This window comes from Eurosta solidaginis, chromosome 1, assembly GCF_040869045.1.
Source record: "Eurosta solidaginis isolate ZX-2024a chromosome 1, ASM4086904v1, whole genome shotgun sequence".
In the NCBI taxonomy this organism is placed as follows: Eukaryota; Metazoa; Arthropoda; class Insecta; order Diptera; family Tephritidae; genus Eurosta; species Eurosta solidaginis.
In genome coordinates this window covers 71,494,857-71,514,124 of record NC_090319.1, presented here as the reverse complement: position 1 = coordinate 71,514,124, position 19,268 = coordinate 71,494,857, and the positions used below count along the sequence as shown (strand labels likewise).

Genomic DNA, 19,268 nt, shown 5'->3' with positions numbered 1-19,268 from the left:
CTCGCAATCTCTTCTCATTCCGTTCCGGCCATGTGAGTTTTGCCGTGTGGCATCTATCATGATGCTTCCACCTGGCTCCCGCTTCCATGAGTAGAGCCTCCTTTATCTTGAGCTTGCAGGTGGAGAGCGGCATGCCAAACCTCTTCCAGGATGGCGAAAGTGGAAGGGAGGTATCCTTTCTTGCAAGCTCATCCGCCATCTCATTACCTGGTATGCTATTATGTCTCGGAACCCATACCAGATGCAGAGTAAACTGCTCAACCATCATGTTAAGTGATCTGCGACAGCGTACTACAGTTTCAGAATTAGCTGTGACTGAGTCAAGGGCTTTCAGTGATGCTTGACTGTCTGAGAAAATATAAATGTGCTTCTGAGAGACTGCCTTCTCTCTAAGGCAGTTACAGCGTCTTGTATGGCCGCAAGCGCGGCCTGAAATACGCTACTGTGAACCGGAAGGCGAAGCGATCTTTGTATCTCCAATCGTTCCGAATAGACACCCCCTCCGACCCTGTTATCCAGTTCAGATCCATCTGTGTAGATCTGAATGCTGTTGTTGGGCCAATCAGGGTCATTTACCCACTGCTCCTTCTCAGGGATTAATATCTCGTATCCCTTGTTAAAGTTGGTATGTGGTTTGCAGAAATCTGTCAATTCTGGTATGCAGAATCTGTCGAGAATTTCAGCATGTTTGCAGTGCGACCATGTGGTCAGTTTCCTCAGCCTGATAGCTGCACATGCTGCATATTTAATACATGCTTGAAAGCAGCTTATTTATCGAAATAAAAAAATACTACCCAAACATCGATTGGAAAGTTACTTGTTATTAGTTGATAACTAAGTTTCTAATAATATGCGGAAAACTTGTCGTTAATAAATCGGATGTTTTCGTTAATATACCGATACTACTTCGATAAAAACAGATGAATCGTCCATGACATTTAATATCGATATCAAGCCTATGAAGCTCTTCTGAAGTAATCCCGAAATTATTCCGTATAGCCTTTATTGTTCCCGACGTGGTATTGAAAATGTCTCAAAATTGTTCCAAAATGGTCCAAAAATAAATAAAAATTATGAAATTGTTGTCAGATAATTTCAAAATGGTCACAAAGAGGTCCTCAAGTATACCCGAGATGACAGCACAGATATAAAAATATATGACGAAGTAGTACCTACGAATTTCTTACAGAATGGTAATAAAGTTGTTCTAAAAAATACCCAAACCAATCGCAAAGCAGTAAAAACGGTATGAAATTTAACTAAAAATATCTCCAACTGATGCATTTAGGGTGCAAACATGCAAAGATTTTCAACGAAGCTCGAAGTAGTGCCAAAAACCTTTTGAAAAAACCACGTTAAGCAATGGTTACTTCATATTCCAAAAATTATTGTATACAAACTAATTTCGAAAATAAGCCCTGAGTTACGTATTTCGCGCACCAAAAATGTGTGATATTTTAATTAGTCGAAATCTGAGTCGAAATATTCATTGCAAATGCACTCTAATGGTACAAAAGAACTGCTTCGTTAGTTAACACCTTTCTAACTACCAAACAGACAAAACTATCAATTTTTAAAAATAAGCTAACTAGCCCATTTGACGGAATTCTGGAGAAATACTCACTTTTGGCTAACTAATGGCGTTTTTTTGAAAATAATGTCACCCTATTGATTCTACTCTGCCCCTCGAAATTGTGTACTCCTTTCACAAAATATTTCGCTTTGAATTAAAAGAGAAGCACCACTAACTACAAATTCAGAAATTTTGCAGAGCGCTAAGAGACCTAGAGATAAAGTTAGAGAGTGTAATGTGAGGGTAAAATTTTTTCCAGAAAAGAAAACGCGACAAATCATGCAGCACTGTCAATGAAGTATTCACAGCTCTTCACTTCTAGGTTACCATGCACAGGGGAAACTACTTTCGACTTTCTTCTGCCGTTTCCGCAAAAAATGCCAGCTTATGATTAAATTGTAGTTAACTTAGTTACCCGCAGGACTGTGCCGCATTGTAAACTAACTGGCGTTCATCTTTAGTAGAATGCTTTGCCAAGAGCGTGACTTTGACAGATAATTTAGGTGCAATATTATCAACATCGGCGTACTAAATTGTTTGTTGCGACCTTTTAAACGGTTTTTGGCCCGATCAAGTAATGCAAACCATGTTTTGGTACAAACATTTGTTGACGGAGGAGCATTATTGAATAGAAATTTGGCAGTATGAGATTTGGAATGTGTCATCCTAGACTATAAAATCTTTAACAAAAAAATCTTCAATACACCAATAAAAATCGTACTCTATAAGTCTTTTAATAAAAATTAAAGGCATAAAAAATGGAATGATGCTTGTGGCATTCGAGGGAAAACTTCTCCGCAAAATTTATTGCATTGAATATCACCATATTTTGGCTACCAGAAAAACCTCAGAATTTGTTTCATGAGCACGTTTTGAAATATGGGACAGAAGTAGGCTCTTTAAAAGATATACATTTATAAACGTTTTGTTAAAATAGTAAGGTGTTTTTAAAAAAAAATTCTGAGATAGGTGGTTCTTCACATAAATCCAGATTATTTTCTAAATGATACATCACGCTGCGGCCAAAATCTTCATCTGTGCACAATTAGCAACTTAAATTCCCTATAGAGATAATTAAATTCGTTTAAAAAAAAAATAATAATAATAATATTTAGCAATAAAATGAAATAATTGAAAGTGAGACATGCACTTTTTTGGTGTTGGCTTTGTTGTTGAATTGCATACATTTATTGTCGCCATATATTTGGTTATTAAATTAAGTGTGAACAAGAAAAACGTTTAAATATTTATTAGAAAATTGAAAAAAATGAATTCTAAACAAACATGCATGAATTTAATATATCAACATGCAATTAGTTGTATCATATTTTCACATATGTAAATATATTTGTGCACAAAAAATGTTTAACAATAGATAATTAAATTAAAATTTACTTTCAATATATGCGCAAAAATGTGGTTCAATTTAAACTTTTTTTGATAACAACAAAAGTTAGTGGCATACAGGAAATTTAATTAAATTTGTTTGCATTTGTATCAATTGATTTGAGCAACAAACATATTTATGAGGCGTTAAGTGAAATTATATATTAGGTGAACTTAGCATTTTGTTTATTTGTTGTTACATATAAAATTTACGTTTTAGCTATGGAGCGGGGAAAATTTTAGACTCATTAAAAACAAAAAAATAATGATTTTTATTTTATTTTATTTTCTTTTATTCTATTTGATTTAACTTAATTGTATATTCTTTTATTTTATTATTATAATTTCATTATATTTTGTTTTATTTTATTTTACTTTATTTTTTTTAATTTTATTTCAACTAATTAAATTTTGTTTTATTTTAAAAAATTTTTAAGCTGTCGCCTTGTCCGTCTCTGATGTCACCTTGTTTAAATTCTTCCCAAATTATTAAATAAATTATAAATTAAAAATTGCTTCAAATAAATATTTTCATATATTTAAAGCAATAAGGGCAACCCCCGCTTAATTCATACAAATAGACAACATTAGTTAATTTTTTTAGTTCTAAATAAATAAATAGAACAAAAGCAAAAACAATACCAGTTTCTTTGAAACCGTCTTACCAACATGCATAACTTTAACACATGATTACATACAAAGTATGTACGGTGCAAAAAGAATCAAATATGCAAGGAAGGAAATTGGGATGCAGTTTACAACAACTAAGTTTACAACAACATGATGTGGCTCAATGCGTTTGTAACACTTCAACCATCGTAAGGGTGCGGTGCGGTTTGACGAGATTTTCAAGGTATAATCGAAACCGCTGTCGCCTTGTCCGCCCTAATGTCACGTTGTTTCAAATTTTCCCAAATTATTAAATAAATGGTTAATTTTATTTTATTTCATTTTAGTTTATTTGTTCATATTTTATTTTATATTAATTAATTTATTTTTTACTATATTTTAATTTATATATTTTTATTTAACTTTATTTTATTTTTTTACTATATTTTATTGTATTTTATATTATTATATTTTATTTAATAAATTTGGTTTTTACTATACTTTGTTTTATTTTATATTATTATAATCTATAAAAGCTTTTTATGCTGCGTCGCACTCTTCAGTGATTTGGCAAGCACTCCGAGTGTATTTCTGCCATAAAAAGCGTCTCAGTGAAAATTCATCTGCCTTAGAGCGTCGGCGTAAGAATTGTAGATGCCCTCCCACCAACTTGTAGGAGAAACTAAAAGGAGTACGAAGCAAACTGGAAAAAAGCTCGACCTGAAATCGGAGGTTATAGGGCCTTGTGTTTATTTTGTTGTAATGTTATGTTATGTTGGGCTATATTTTGTTATTTGATGCTTGTTTTGTTACATTATGAAGTTTTATGTTATGTTAGATTAGGTATGCTATACTATTTTACGTTTTGTTATGCTATGTTATGTTAGCTGTAATATTTTTAATTGAAGCTTCATTTTAATTTATTTCAAGACTACAGAATATCATTTGGTGCTACCTTATGTTCGGTTGCATGTTATGCCAGTTTCAGACAGAGGCTTAATGAAATAATTAGTCAGGTTTTCTACCTTAAAGCCGTTACTACAATCAATCTTCCAATACAAATTCCTAATAATAAAAATAATAAAAAAAAAAATATAAAATAAAGCCGTTACTACAATCAATCTTCCAATACAAATTCCTAATAATAAAAATAATAAAAAACAAAAATATAAAATAAATTACTATCAACAATTGGCATTAAGACGAAATTTTTTTATTTTGTATTTGTTTTGTTTTTTGTTTTTTTTTTTAATAGACACATACGTCAAATGCATAGCCGTATAGTTTGCTGGCGTTTTGTGTAAAAATACTTAACCAATTTGCAAATACACTGATGCTAGACCATTTGCACAAAATCCTGACCTCCCCTAGTATTTCATTTTAAAATTTTGCAAATTATAATTATTTTCACAAAATTCTAAATTTCTCATAATCACATTGACTGCCGCAATTAGCGTGCATACAATCTAGTTTCGTGTGAAACCATTGTAGCCGCCATGCCAACCAACATAGCCATTTCCAAATTAAATGTGACATCATATCTCTTTTTGTGGCTGTTGCACTCCAATGAACCGCATATGTCGCTGCAGGCAGCCACAATGACCACGTCCATCTATGCCAATATGACCGCAACAATTTGATGCAACAATGTGTGGATGATTAGTTTATGTGATATGGCCTATTGATTTGCAGTTATTTGTGGGTTTTGCAAATTTCGTTTGATAATAAATATGCTCATGTTGCGATTTATATTGAATTTATTGCAGAATTCTTTCAAATTCAAAACATTTGCACATTTTCTGATAAGATTTAATTTGATTATTTAAATAAAAGCCAAAAATATATTTTGCTCTAGGGCTTTTCACGTAAAGTGTACCGATTAGGTAAAAATGTTCCCATTGTAGGGTACATCACCATGTATTATTATAGGGAAATAATTGGCCTTTATTCTGAGCAACACTAAATAAAAACTGCAGCAGCTTCGTTTTGAAAACATTTGCGAAATTAAAAAAATAAAAATTTTACAAAAATTGGTAAAATTTTAGCAATTTTTTTGTTTAAGTCCAGAACTACAAGAAAGATTGAAACACTTTTTTGTGCGTTGAAGTTTAGTAATCTAAAATAAAAAATAAATGAAAGGCGCGATAACCTCCGAAGAGATTTTAAGCCGAGCTTCTCTTCCAATTTGCGTCGTGCTCCTTTTTAATTTTTCAAACAAATTGGCGTGGCGGGACACACTTGTTTTATGCCGACTCCGAACACTGCGAGGCAGATGAATTTTCGCTGAGAGCTTTTCATGGCAGAAACACACCCGGGGTGCTTGCCAAACACTACCGAGGGGCGACCCCGCTTAGAAAAATTGTCTTCTAATTGAAAAATCTTATTTCTAAAATTTTGATGTTGCTTTGCCCGGGGTGTGAATCCAGGTCATTCGGTGTGGTAGGCGGAGCACGCTACCATCACACCACGGTGGTTAGTAATCTAAATATTTATTGACAAAAAAAAAAAACCGCATGGAAGAACAAGCCAAATTTCGACAATCTGTATCATATCAATCCGTTCATATTTCGGTCACCCCTTTTGCACAGGTAATATCTCTACAATGTCATTTAAGTTTAATTTTTTTACAAAATATTCAACTAAAATGTGCTTGTTTTATTAATTACGGCTATTTTTTGTTTCTTAGTGTAACACAAAAGGAGAACACATTTCAAAATATGCGAACAATTTTAAGTTCCTATTTTCATAAAAATTTCTTTAAATCCCTAAAAAGTATTGTGGCGAATATTAGCATCACTATGCTATTAGTAAACAAAAACAAAAACAGCAAGCAGCCACACTTATGTACAAATTGTATGGATGGATTTCTTTTCATCAGGAGTATAGCAAAAACCTAATCTACATATGATTCTAAGAAAAATTGTTGAACACACCATAGCTGCAAGACCCATTTCGAGAACCCTACTTTTGCAAAATAGATATTTTGCCATATGAATGTGGGGTTTGTCCAAAAAATCTTCATAGCTTCTGATAGAATAATAGGAGAAATATCATATTGGGCTTACCTTAAAGGTATTTTACGTACACTTCGGAATCTGTATTAATATCTTTAGTGTCTTTGAACTTTAATAGAGATATCAGGCTTAAATTGTGAGAAATTAGCCTAAAATGAACTTTTAACTACTATATTATAATTTTTAACAAATTTTTTATGGATTTTTTTTTTTTTTCTTTACAGCTGGAATAAGTTCAGAACATTTCCAACAACTTTCATTCAGGCAGTTTTTCGTTTTAGTAGAAAAAAATTTTCAAAAAAAACCTATATTTTCAAGTAGAAGTAGCAAGTGGAAAAATATACAAAGACATTCAAGACTGTGAAAAATTTCAGGTATGGATTTGTTAAAATTATTTTATAATATTTTTTCAAACAAATTAAAATAAGAAAATTATGCTTATTTTAATTGATCTAAAAATGTATTTTCAGGTTGTAAGTGATTTTGAACCAATATCATTGTAAAATATTCCTTGTATGATCAGTGATGAACAAGAACGAGAATTATATAATGTTAAATATTTATATCAAATGGCAAAAGCAATTTCAAATGGTGCTGTTTCAGGTTATTTAGCTAACATAAAACCAGGACCAGTTGCACATTCTCGATGGCCAACCAAAACAAGCAGGGTATTACATCTATATACAACAACTAATACAACATCGAAAAATTTTAAAATTTTAGCAGTTTATATTATTAGAATTTATGTGCTAATGTATTTCAATGTAAAATACTATAATTCTGATGTATACGGCAGTGTACTTTTATCAAAGTTTATTCGTAGGACACGATACCTACCACGTAATTTACTTAATATTGTAGATGGCGTAATCCAAAATAATTCATATTACGCTCATCCAGAAAACATTTTATTAACAATGTTATTTGATGATAGAAAAGCCATACATGATAGAGTTATAAACAAATTTTTATACTATCAAGAAAAAATACTTGATCCAACTAAACTCGGAGTTTACAAAAAATATAATATCAATTTTAATGCTTCAGATTATACTGATATGATTGATCTGAATGACGATAATTTACTATCTGAACCGACTTTCACAATAAATATTCCATACGATCGCTTAGTACAATTCTTAGATTATGATGAGCCAACACTAGATGATCCTAATATTCCAATTCATATGCAAGGAGCAGAAAGATATGTACAGTTGTTAACATCTGTTTCCAATAGAAAAAACGTAAAGGTGTTATGGCTGTTACAGCAGAAAGTCGTGAAAAACAAAAAAAAAAAAAAATGGAGAGCCAAAAAGATTTTAAAAAATAATAACATAACATTACTTTTATTCTGAAAAATTGGTTAAAATGGTCAATTCTAAGTAAACAAATAAGTTTTTAAATAAATTACATTAAAATTATAAAAATTGTGTTTTTTGCTTATTACTTGAAAATATTTTTTTTTTTTTTTAATTTTTTCTAAATGAATTCTGAAAAAGAAAAACTGTCTGAAAGAAAGTTGTTGGAAATGTTCTCAACTTATTTTAGTTGTAAAGAAAAAAATTTTTTCCATAAGAAATTTGCTAAAAATTATAATACAGTATTTAAAAGTTAATTTTAGGCTAATTTCTCATAGTTTAAGCCTGATATCTCTACTAAAATTCAAAAACACTATTGATATTAATACGGATTCTGAAATGTACGTAAAATACCTTTAAAGTAAGCCAAATATGATATTTGTCCTATAATTCTATCAGAAGCTATGAAGAGTTGTTGGCCCAATCCCACATTAATATGGACAAATATCTATTTTGCAAAAGTCGGGAACACAAAATCGGACTTACAGCTATAGCGTCTTCAACAATTTTCCTTAAATTCATCTGTGGATTACGTTTCTGCTATACTATGATGGAAAAAAAATTTTACCCGCTCTTGACCAGCGCAAGCTGAGGAATCAGAATCAGTTTGATCTAAACACACTATTAGTGAAGTATAATTGTGAGTGTGAAGTACTACTCCCAAAGTGGTATAAATAATATTGGAGTCATTAACTCGACAGTTCAGCGATTCGAAGGTTAGAACAAGGTGTACTATTATCAGGAATTTCCTTACAGTATGATGCACTCATAACTATTCAACCGAAAAATCAGTTAAGATCACTGAATTAAATTGCTTCATTGCAAAACCTGCTTTGTCGAATTAATGAAGCTATTAAAGAAAGGATCTTACTTTGGTAATGTTTCTATATATAGAGGATGCGTTTTACGATGCTAGATTCACTAGTTCGGCTTTTAGGCACTGTGTAGATGCTCTGCTCTGGCGCATCCCTCGAAGATTGCTCCGTAGTGGTCCCAATTATATTGGGCGAGAATAAGAGAAGGCGAGAGTTGCACTTGATCGACCAACTGGTAAAGGTGTGGCCCAAGCGCGGAATTGTAAAGTGTTGAAAAAAGAAAGGAATGTAAACTTATGATGGGTATTTTGACTGGACACTGCCTTCACATGTCTTTAAATTAGGCTTGGTCAGTGATAGCAGATCTAGGAAGTACGGGTTGAACGAGGAAACGATGGAGCACGTTTTGTGCTCATGCATTTTATATGTGGTATATAATATATATACCACCGATCTCTATGATTTCTTCAGACAACAATATATGTTATACGCGTAAGCATTTGGTAAAATTTGGAGGTTCTAGCTGTTAAAATTGGGTAGAAATTACGAAAAGATTCTTATCCTAACAATCGGTTGTATGGGATAAATACCATATATACCACCGATCTCTATGATTTTTTTCAGACAATCATGAGTTTTCTATACGTAAGTATTCGGTGAAGTTCGAAGCTTCTAGCTATTAAAATGGGGCAGAAATTACGAAAAGTTTCTTATCTGAACAATTGGTTGTATGGTATATATACTATATATACCACGGATTTATAAAATTTTTTCGGACATCAATCAATGCTCCATACATAAGCAGTGAAATTTGAAGCCTCTGGCTGTTAAAATGGGATAGAAATTATGAAAAGTTTCTTATCTGAACAAAAGGCTGTGGGGGATATTTGCTATATATACCACCGATCTCATCCATTTTTTCAGACAACAATATTTGCAATATACGAAAGCATATGGTGCAGCTTGAAGCTTCAATCTGATAAATTGAGGGCGATATGACAAAAATCCTCTTTTCTGAATATCGGTTGTATGGGGCATACATATATGCTACAGGAGTCCGATCCAGTCGGTTCCGACAAATGTCTAATCGGACACTTAAATATACCTGCTTACCAAATTTTACCAAGATATCTCAAAAATTGAGGCACTAATTTGCATACAAACAGACAGACGGACAGACAGACATGGCTAAATCAACTCAGCTCTTCATCCTGATCTAAGTATACCGATTAGTGGGTCTATCTATTCTACTTTAAGGACTTACAATTTTGAGATTCGTTAGAAACTTAATATACCATTTCCTTTTCATGAAAGGTATAAAGATATTAGGAAAATCAATTTCGACTAAATTACTTTTTAGCTTTTAAATAGTCAATAATCATAAAATTTTCTAAATTCATTGATTTGATTAATTGTTTATATTTGAATTACATGATTACTTGGTTATTTTTAGTTATATTTCTTTTTTTTTGTAATTTGATTGAAGTTATTTGACTTTGTTATTTTATTTTAAATTTTTGAAATCATAACATAATTATTATTAATCACTTTTTTTTAATGTTTTTAATTAAACCGTTTTGATTTGTCAAATGAGCTTTCCTTGTTATTGTTTAATGAAGGACTAACACTTACAAGGCTTCGAAAAAACATGAAATTAACAACAGAGAGTATTTTTAGAAAGATATTTCATAATTTTTGATTTAATCAATTTGATTTGAATAAAGTATGTTGTACCTACTTAGTACAAAAACTCGTATCCCCAAAAGTGCTTTATCTATTTCGAAAAATAAAACAAAATGAAGTAATTGGAAATATTTGAATAATTTCACAACTAACTACTTAAGAACTAAAATTGTTATATAGTTTTTTTTTATAATTTGATTATTTGAAATTATTAAATAAATTTATTTTTAATATAATTGTTAGTTAATTAATAGCAGGTAGTAATAAACATTAATAATCGATAAAACGAATTAGTGAAATTAATAATAGCAAGCACTTAAATGATTAGTAATGGTAATAATAATTTGAAATTTCAGGTTACAGCTAAATTACAATTAACACTGAACATTTCGCTTGAACAGATGCGGTTACCTCCGAAGATTAGCGCCTAAATTTGTATATTCCCTTATCAAGAGTAGAGAAGTGTGTATATGAAACCATTTATTTACATTTAAAAAAACTATGGGAGTTCGCAGCTCGTCTGTCGTCGATAACAAATCAATAAGACGTCTGTGACTAATTAGTAAAACTCCTGTAAAGTTTTCATAACAAATCGATAACTTTGCGATAGCAGACTGATGTTTTTCTATAACAAAATCATAACTTTCCAAAAATAGCACACTTATCACAAGCTGTTACGACTAATATAACAAATCCATAACTTTTCTCTAAATATAACGATAAACTTTCGTTAATAAAACTTAACATTTTCGATAACATATCAACAGCTAATAGATAACTTTTGATAATCGATAAATTTTGTTAAATACTATATAACTTTTCGATAAAGAATCAAATTTAAACCAATTAAAATTCGATAACCCTTCTATAACCTTTGTTTGATAATAAGTTGATAACACGCAGTTTGGGTTTGATCCCGCCTTCGGTTTTTACTTCGGTTTTGACTTCTTATTTTTCCTTCCCCATTCTCCACGCTTTCTATAAATAACCAAAAATTTTTCGTAAAAACTCGAAAAATTTTCGATAACATATCGACTTTTTGAAAAAAATTCGTTAACATTTTGTTATCGATACATTTTTGATAAGTTTCGATAAATAATCGTTAAGTTTTCGAAAATAAATCAATAACTAACCAATTAAAATTTGATAACTCATTTATAACCTTTGTTCGATAAAAAGTTGATAGCACAATGCCTAGTTTTGGTTCCAGGTCCGGTTTCGGCTTCGGCTTCGGTTTCGGTTTTAACTTCTTATTTTTATTTTCCTCTCTCCTCATTTTCTATAAATAACCGATAACTTTTCGATCGGAATTCTGATAATCGATAAATTTTTGATAACATACCAATAAGTCTCGATAAATATTCGTTAAATTTTTGGCAATAAATAAACAATTAACCAATAAAAAATCGATAACTCATTTATAATCTTTGTTCGATAAAAAGTTGATAGCACAACGCCTGCTATGGAATTGTAATGTACGATCACGAATCAAAAACTATTTTCACTTAAGCGAAAGAATTAGGCTATCGACCTATTAAAAAAAAAATAGTATGTTTTGGATTTAGTCAGTATGCGTTGTCCCTAGCTCACATATTTCATTAATCCGATATACCATTTCGGAGCTATTCTGATTTAAAAAACGGCATTCGACCGCGGATCGTATGTTACGATTGAGGCCCTGGTTTTGGTTCCAGATACGGTTTCGACTTCGGTTTTAACTTCTTATTTTTTTTTCTTCTCTCCTCATTTTCTACAAATTACCGATAACCTTTTCAAATCGGAAAATATTTGATAACATATCGACCACTTTTTGAAAAAAAAATCGATTGTATTTTGATAATCGATACATTTTTGTATCAATAGTTTTTGTTCGATAATATGCTTATAACCTGATGTCCTTCCTTTCCCCTCCTTTCCTTTAATTTACTTTCTTTTCCTTTCTTTTCCTTTCCTTTCCTTTCCTTTCCTTTCCTTTCCTTTTCTTTCCTTTCCTTTCCTTTCCTTTCCTTTCCTTTCCCTTCCTTTCCTTTCCTTTCCTTTCCTCTCCTTTCCTTTCCTATCCTTTCCTTTCCTTACCTTCCTGTCCTTTCATCTCCTTCCTTTCCTTTCCTTCCCTTCTTTCCTTTTCACCCCTTCCTTTTCTTTCCTCTCCTCGAGAGTTGGGCGGATTGTCTTTTCCTACTCAAAACGTTTTGTTTTAAAAGACGCATTTTTTCTTTCATGGATGTCCATCCTTTTGATATTATGGTTCTTAGCAAATCTGCTACCATCATGTGGTGTAGTCAATCGATCCTCAGACACTTTGACATATTTTTTGCATTAAGCAAAATGAATGAAGCTTTGTGATTGCGATAAAAAGAAGCCAAATTGGCTGTTCAAATTGACTGATAGATTGACACGCTAGGCTAGCGAAAAAAAGGAATAATTAGACTGATGGACTACTGGATTGTGAAAAATAAATACATACATATTAGGGCGGGTCAAATTGTATGGGGAAAAATGGGGGAAAAAACTTCAGGTGTACATTCAGTTTCTGAATCTATGGGTAATACTAAGTAATATAGTCCATGGGACCGTAGGTCTGAAATAAATTCCGACCCTCCCTAATTTTGGTAGAAAAGTTTATATCCCAATCCGAGTCCGAATTTGACATTTATTTTCATGTATTTTGTTTGTGAGAGCCGCCATTCGGATTAGGATAGAAAATTTTCTAACAAAATTAGGGAGGCTCGAAATTGGTCTCATGGACAATATTACGCAGTATGACCCATAGATTCAGAAACTGGATGTGCCTTCTCAACAATAAATTTGAACCACCCTAATACATATATATCTATGTATGTGCATATATGTATGTATATGAGTTGAAGGCTTTAACACAGCACGTGAGCATCATTATAGAAACATGAGTGGCTTTAAGTACATAGACAAATTGATTACCCAATTATAAATGGAAAAATTCGAAGTTATTTGATGCCATCCTAATTTTGAGCCTAACAAATAAATAAAAATGAATCTCGTGTAGCAAAATATGCGCTGAATATGATAGTACATAACTAAATAGTGTAAAGTGACCAGATTTTAGCAAAAAATAATTGAATGAAGCGGCAAAGAATTATGCTTCCAGAGGAATACGTGTAGACATCGTCGCTTTTGCAAAAAAAGAGCTTGAGATATCCTTTGATCGTATACTTTATTGGTAATACAAAATATAAGCCAATACTTCTAAAAATATGATTCCATATAAAGCCTAAAAAAGACTTCATTTACTTACAGCATGAATATTAGTAAAATTGCCGTGTGCTTCCCAATTTTCATATTTATATTTGAGCTGGTTTGTTTAGAAAACGTTCCAGTACAAGGTAATTCACAGGGTTTTGAATACTTGATTTTTATAGCACTGTATGCTCATAACTCATTAAGGTTTATTTCAGGATTTGAAATAACTTTCAATTTAATTTTTTACTTTTTATCGAATTTATTTTTATCGCCAAAATTTATAAAACAGCAGCAAAGCGAAGGAAAAATTTAAAAAATATAAACAATTTTTAAGTACTTCCTTTATATAAATGGACCCAGCAGAAGCCAAAAATGTTTCTTTAAACAAACAAATAATCTTTTTGAACTTTGTTATACAAATATTTTTTGTATGTTTATGGACACATTTTTCGTACCTTCTGGTCCATTCATATAAAGAAAGTACTTAAACTTTTCTTCTTTTTACATTCTCATACTATTGCATTGACCTGAACTACGTGTCAGGTTTCTCGTTGGTAGTTCAATGAGTTAGGTTAGGTTGAACTGGTCGGTCCATGAGGACCTCTCATAGACTGATTGAGTCCGTAGTGTTACCAGAAGTTTGTTTTAACGACCAAACTGAAAAACCCTATCAAAAACCAGGACCTATGTTATAAAATAACTCCGTCCTCTTGGCAAATACTAGAAGCTTCCTAGGACTTAAGCCACTTGCTGCTTCTAGACCTGACAGCTGTATCACTCCCAATAGCTGGAGTCTTAGCCTGGCAAGTGCAGGGTATGAGCATGTGCTCGATCGTTTCCTCCTCCAACCCGCACTTCCAACATCTTCTATCACTGACCAAGCCTAATTTAAAGGCATGTGACGCCAGAAGGCAGTGTCCAGTCAGAATAACCGTCATGAGTCTACAGTCCTCTCTTTTTAATGATAGAAGCAACTTTGTTAGTCTAAGGTTGTAAGACCACCACATAATTTTCGACACTTTACAGCCCCGCGCTTGAACCCACGCCATTCCCGCTTGGTCTATCATGTGAACCTCTTGCCTTAGCTTAACCTCGCCCAGTCTAATTGGGACGTCTACGGAGCAAGCTTCAAGGGATGCACCCTCTTTAGCTAGTTCGTCCGCTTTTTCATTCCCATCTATTCCCATATGCTCTGGGACCAATGCTTCTCCCTGTCCCGATTCTCTCCAGAGACTGCTTACACTCTAACATGCATTTAGATTTTGTGCTATGCGAGATTATTGCCCTAATTGCTGATTTACTGTCAATATAAAAGTCAACACGGTTGCAGCTTATGCTATTCTCTTCCAGGGTTTCTACTGCTTTGGTTACGGCTAATATTTCCGCTTGGAAAACTCTACAGTAATCCGGCAGCCTGTAGGATCTGCTTATTTCCGGATCAGCACAATATACCGCGGACCCTACTCCTTCCACTACTTTGGAACACATGTATCGCCTCGTCTGCATTTGCGCCAACCGTACATCTCTATTGTGGCCTTAATATCTCCTTCGAAGCGCAGATAGTTCAATGAGTAGTTACTTAGAATTCGATCGCAAGACTTTACAAATCTAAATGGACTTTCTAGTACCTCTAAATATCACGATCCGGATATTGGGAAGTCCCGCAAATTAGTAGGAGAAATTAAAAGGCACGATGAAAATTGGAAGGAAAGATCACCCCTAAATCTCTTCGGAGTTTATAGCGCCTTACATTTATTTATTTATATTTACTTTGAGTATTTGGAAAAACTCTCCTAACTATATCAAAGCTTTAAGATTGTTCAACTTTATCAGCTTAACTTTACTGTATCTGATGAAACATTAAATGTTAGGAATTTATTTGGTTCGTTCCGCATTATTCTAATCATGATATTAAGCAGCTTCCTTTCTTCATATCTTCAAGTTTCCAAAGACATCTGGAATTCTTGCGATTTTATTAGCGCAACAGGCATGCGCCACTCGACGCTCCGTTTATCTGATTATTATCTTATCTTATGAGGAACCAAACTCACCGCGCTTTGCTTCCATGAGGATCTCAGACTTAAAGCGAATTCTCTGTGTGGGCATACTTAAGCTTATCAATTACATTGTGCAAACATTGCACTGCGAATTTTGTTTAAAGCTTGATAGTTTTTAAAGCGGGAAATGCGTGGGACCAAGCGCTGGGCAGTAAAGTGTCGAGGATGATGTGTAGGTCTTAAAAAGGGAGGGACTGTAAACTCATGACGTATATTCTGACTGGATACTGCCTTCTGGCGTCACATGCTTTTAAATTAGGCTTGGTGAGTGATAGTAGAGGAAACGATCGAGCGCGTTTTGTAAGACTACAGCTATTAGGAGTGATACAGATGTCAGATATATGTAGAAGCAGCAAGTGGCATATGTCCAAGAAAGCTTATAGTATTTGGTAAGAAGACGGAGTTATCTTATAACATAGGTCCTGGTTTTTGATAGGGTTTTTCAGTTTGGTCGTTCAACAAACTTTTAGTAACCTAACTTAACCTTGGTAGTTTCTATATTAAACACTGATACAATTTGTGCGTTTTTTTGAAAGTATGCTCATAAAATAAACACTAAAGGAGTTCAGAATTTTGTGCATTTGACGTTGAAAACGTTACTATGAGCATTGTTAACAACTCTTTTATGTTGCATATTTGCAATGCCCTAGCAGATGCATAGCCGTGTCTTTTGTTATTATATTAAAGGAGTTCAGAATTTTGTGTATTTGGTGTTGGAAGCGTTGCTATAGCAAATGAAAGGTATGGATCGTGAACAACTTATTTCCGTTTTAAAGTCTTTGTTTGCATATTTTGTTTTGTTTTGACAGTTGTTAATTTTTTATATGAAATTGAAAAAATAAACAACGATTTTTGATGTTACGTATATGCAATGACGTAGCAAATGAATGGCCGTATAATTTTTTGGCGTTTTGTGTAAAAGTACTACACCAGTTTGCAAATACAATGTTGCTAGACCATTTGCACAAAATCCTGAACGCCCCTATTGTAAAATATATGATACACAAGTTTGCAATGCAATGATAATAGACGATTTACACAAGATCTTGAACTCTTTTACTATGCATTTACTAAAGAAAACAAACATATTCGAAATTTTTCTAACAAATACAGCCATTTTTTTTTTTAATGTTAGTCTTAATCAAGTTATAACATTATTTCACCATGTAAATTACCTTGAAATAAATTTTTTCACAACACAAAATCTTTGCTTGCCTATGTCGTTAGTTTTTGTTTTGTTTAACTTGATTAATTTCAGTATCTCTCCATTTCGTTCCACTATTCGGTTTTTACAATTCAAGTTTATTTAATTTACTTGGATTTGTATAAAAAGTTAAATGTTTCTAGTGTTATTTGCTTGTTATGATTATCAATAGCTAAGTTTTTTTTGTTTGGTGTTAGTTTTAATATTATTGTTGATGTTGTTAGTGTACTACTACTATACTCTTTAAGTATTTGTGTGCGTGGTGTTGAATACTTCAAATCCGTGAGTGAAGCAGCAATTCCTTTGAAAATTGCAAATAAGTGAGTGTTGTGGTAAATTACAGTTTAATCTTAAACAAAAAAATAAGAAAATAACAATAGGAAATAGGAGATAACACTGGTCGACACAGGTTCTGTTCCGTGGGCTTTAATGCATGATTGTGAGAGTACTTTTTACACTTATTTCAAGTGTGGAAGCCGTTTTCTCCTAGCGGTTAGAGTTTCCGAAATATTAAATAATAAAGCTTTTAGTAAAAACATTTTTTTTTAATAAATAAACTTTATTATAATCAATTACAGGGAGCCAAATTTACTTTTAAAAAAATTTTCTTTTAAAAGTTAATTCAGTAGCATTACCCTGAATGATCCAGCAGTAAACAGCTAAGAAACAAATGCGCGTTCCAGTGTACATGAATCGGTCTTCCACAGTGCGCAGCTCCTGGTGACAATGCTCGCGCTGCTCTTCACTGAAATCGTCTACAATTTCAGGAAAACCGTCCTGATGGTTATGGAGCAAGTGCATCATAATATTCATGTTTACACCCAGCTATTGAAAGTGTCGCATCAGTTGGTCTATATGCTCAGAGAAGTGAGGTAACTTCGTGTTTTCGAAAAAGTTTTTTACAACGTAACTCTTCCCATACAAATTTTTTAAATGAGCTCTGGATCACGAACTAGTTTTCCAATTTGAGTGCCTTCAGTAAGTGCAGTGTGGCGGCACATCCATTCAACCCCATTACCTCATCGTGGTCCTCAACAAACCACTTGCGTCCACCTTCCCAACCTCTGCCAGGCTATCGAAGAACCGTTAGCCCAGAAATCTGAGCCTTCTTCTTAGAAACCCCGGACATGGGCAGAGAAACTGGACTCCTCTTCTTCCTCATCCTGACAGCTTCTGCAGAGGGGCTTCTTGGTATTCGCCACCCTCGGAGCATTGGTGCGATAGCACAATTACCTGTGATGACACCCGTAAGTACCCACATCGCGGATTTGTTCAGTTTAAAAAGGAAGCTGGTGCCTTTCCTATCAAATCATGGCCATAAGGAACCGCAAAAGTCTATATAAGCGCCTCTCACTAGCTCTGAGTGATTCAAATAAAAGTTTTGAACATATATATACGCGCCACATATAAAACCAAAAAACAGTTTGGATTGCTTAGACACATTCTCCTTGATGGACTCATAATACAAAACGCAATGGACTGCAGAATTTACTACTCCTACTATGGTTATATGTTCACTGAGAAATGTTTTTTGTATGTTAACCGTATTTCAAAAACTCGAGCTGCTAGAAAAAATTCGAAGGCAGTTTTGAAATCAAAGTCGAAAAATTAGTGAGATATAAAAGAAAAGCTCCATGCAACAGAAAGAAGTGCTTTTTTGTATACCAGTGTAATGCTCCTTTTGTCGTAATGGTTTCATGTTATTTTTATATATTACATACTAATGAATGGGGAGAACCAAAAAAAGGATGGATACTTTTTAGAATATTTTTTCACTTCCCTATTATTACAAAATATAGCGACAAAAGTTGTTCTAATTTTTTTTTTTTTTTTGTAGTAACATGCGTTTTTGTTACTTCTATTGTACACATTTATAACTCCAACTGACAGATTTCATTGCATTTGAATGCAATTCTGCAACACCAACAAAAACTAATATCTGTTATTGAAATTTCTGTCATTCAATCAGTAATGCTGGAAATGTTCACATTTTAACATAGTCAAAAAAAAAAAAGTAAATATATTTCTGCAAATTAATGGTTTGTAAAAGAATTTCCATTGAAACTGTCATCTGCAAGCCAATCTAGTAAATGCAAGTGATTTGCAAATACTATGAACTCAGATTCACATTTTAGCATTTGTTTACTGCTTTTAGGTTAATGGGTTTGCATTACTTCGCACAGATTGACAGGTGTGGCTGTGTAATTAATGAATGAGAGAACACAAACGAGAAAGTGGCACTTAGCGACTTTTTTATTTTTATTTACCCGCTGTCATTGAATGGTTTTATGCACAATTTTGTATTTAGTTTTACAATTTATATGGCATGTTTATATTTGCATATTCAATT

At 32.8% G+C, this 19,268-nt stretch overlaps 1 protein-coding gene across 13 annotated transcripts in view; it reads right to left on the bottom strand.

Moving 5' to 3' along the window:
* The window catches only part of LpR1 (Lipophorin receptor 1), a 1,438,611-nt gene that overhangs the window by 4,417 nt on the left and 1,414,926 nt on the right, over nt 1-19,268 (bottom strand). Inside the window, exon 17 of one of the 13 annotated variants that reach the window (XM_067758130.1) lies at nt 10,490-10,529. The exons of 11 other annotated variants lie outside the window; for them this stretch is intronic. In XM_067758130.1, the coding sequence (XP_067614231.1) occupies nt 10,494-10,529 (36 nt within the window). In that variant the 3' untranslated portion in view covers nt 10,490-10,493. The remainder of the gene's footprint in view (nt 1-10,489; nt 10,530-19,268) is intronic. One more of the 13 variants, XM_067758126.1, reaches the window with a different exon arrangement.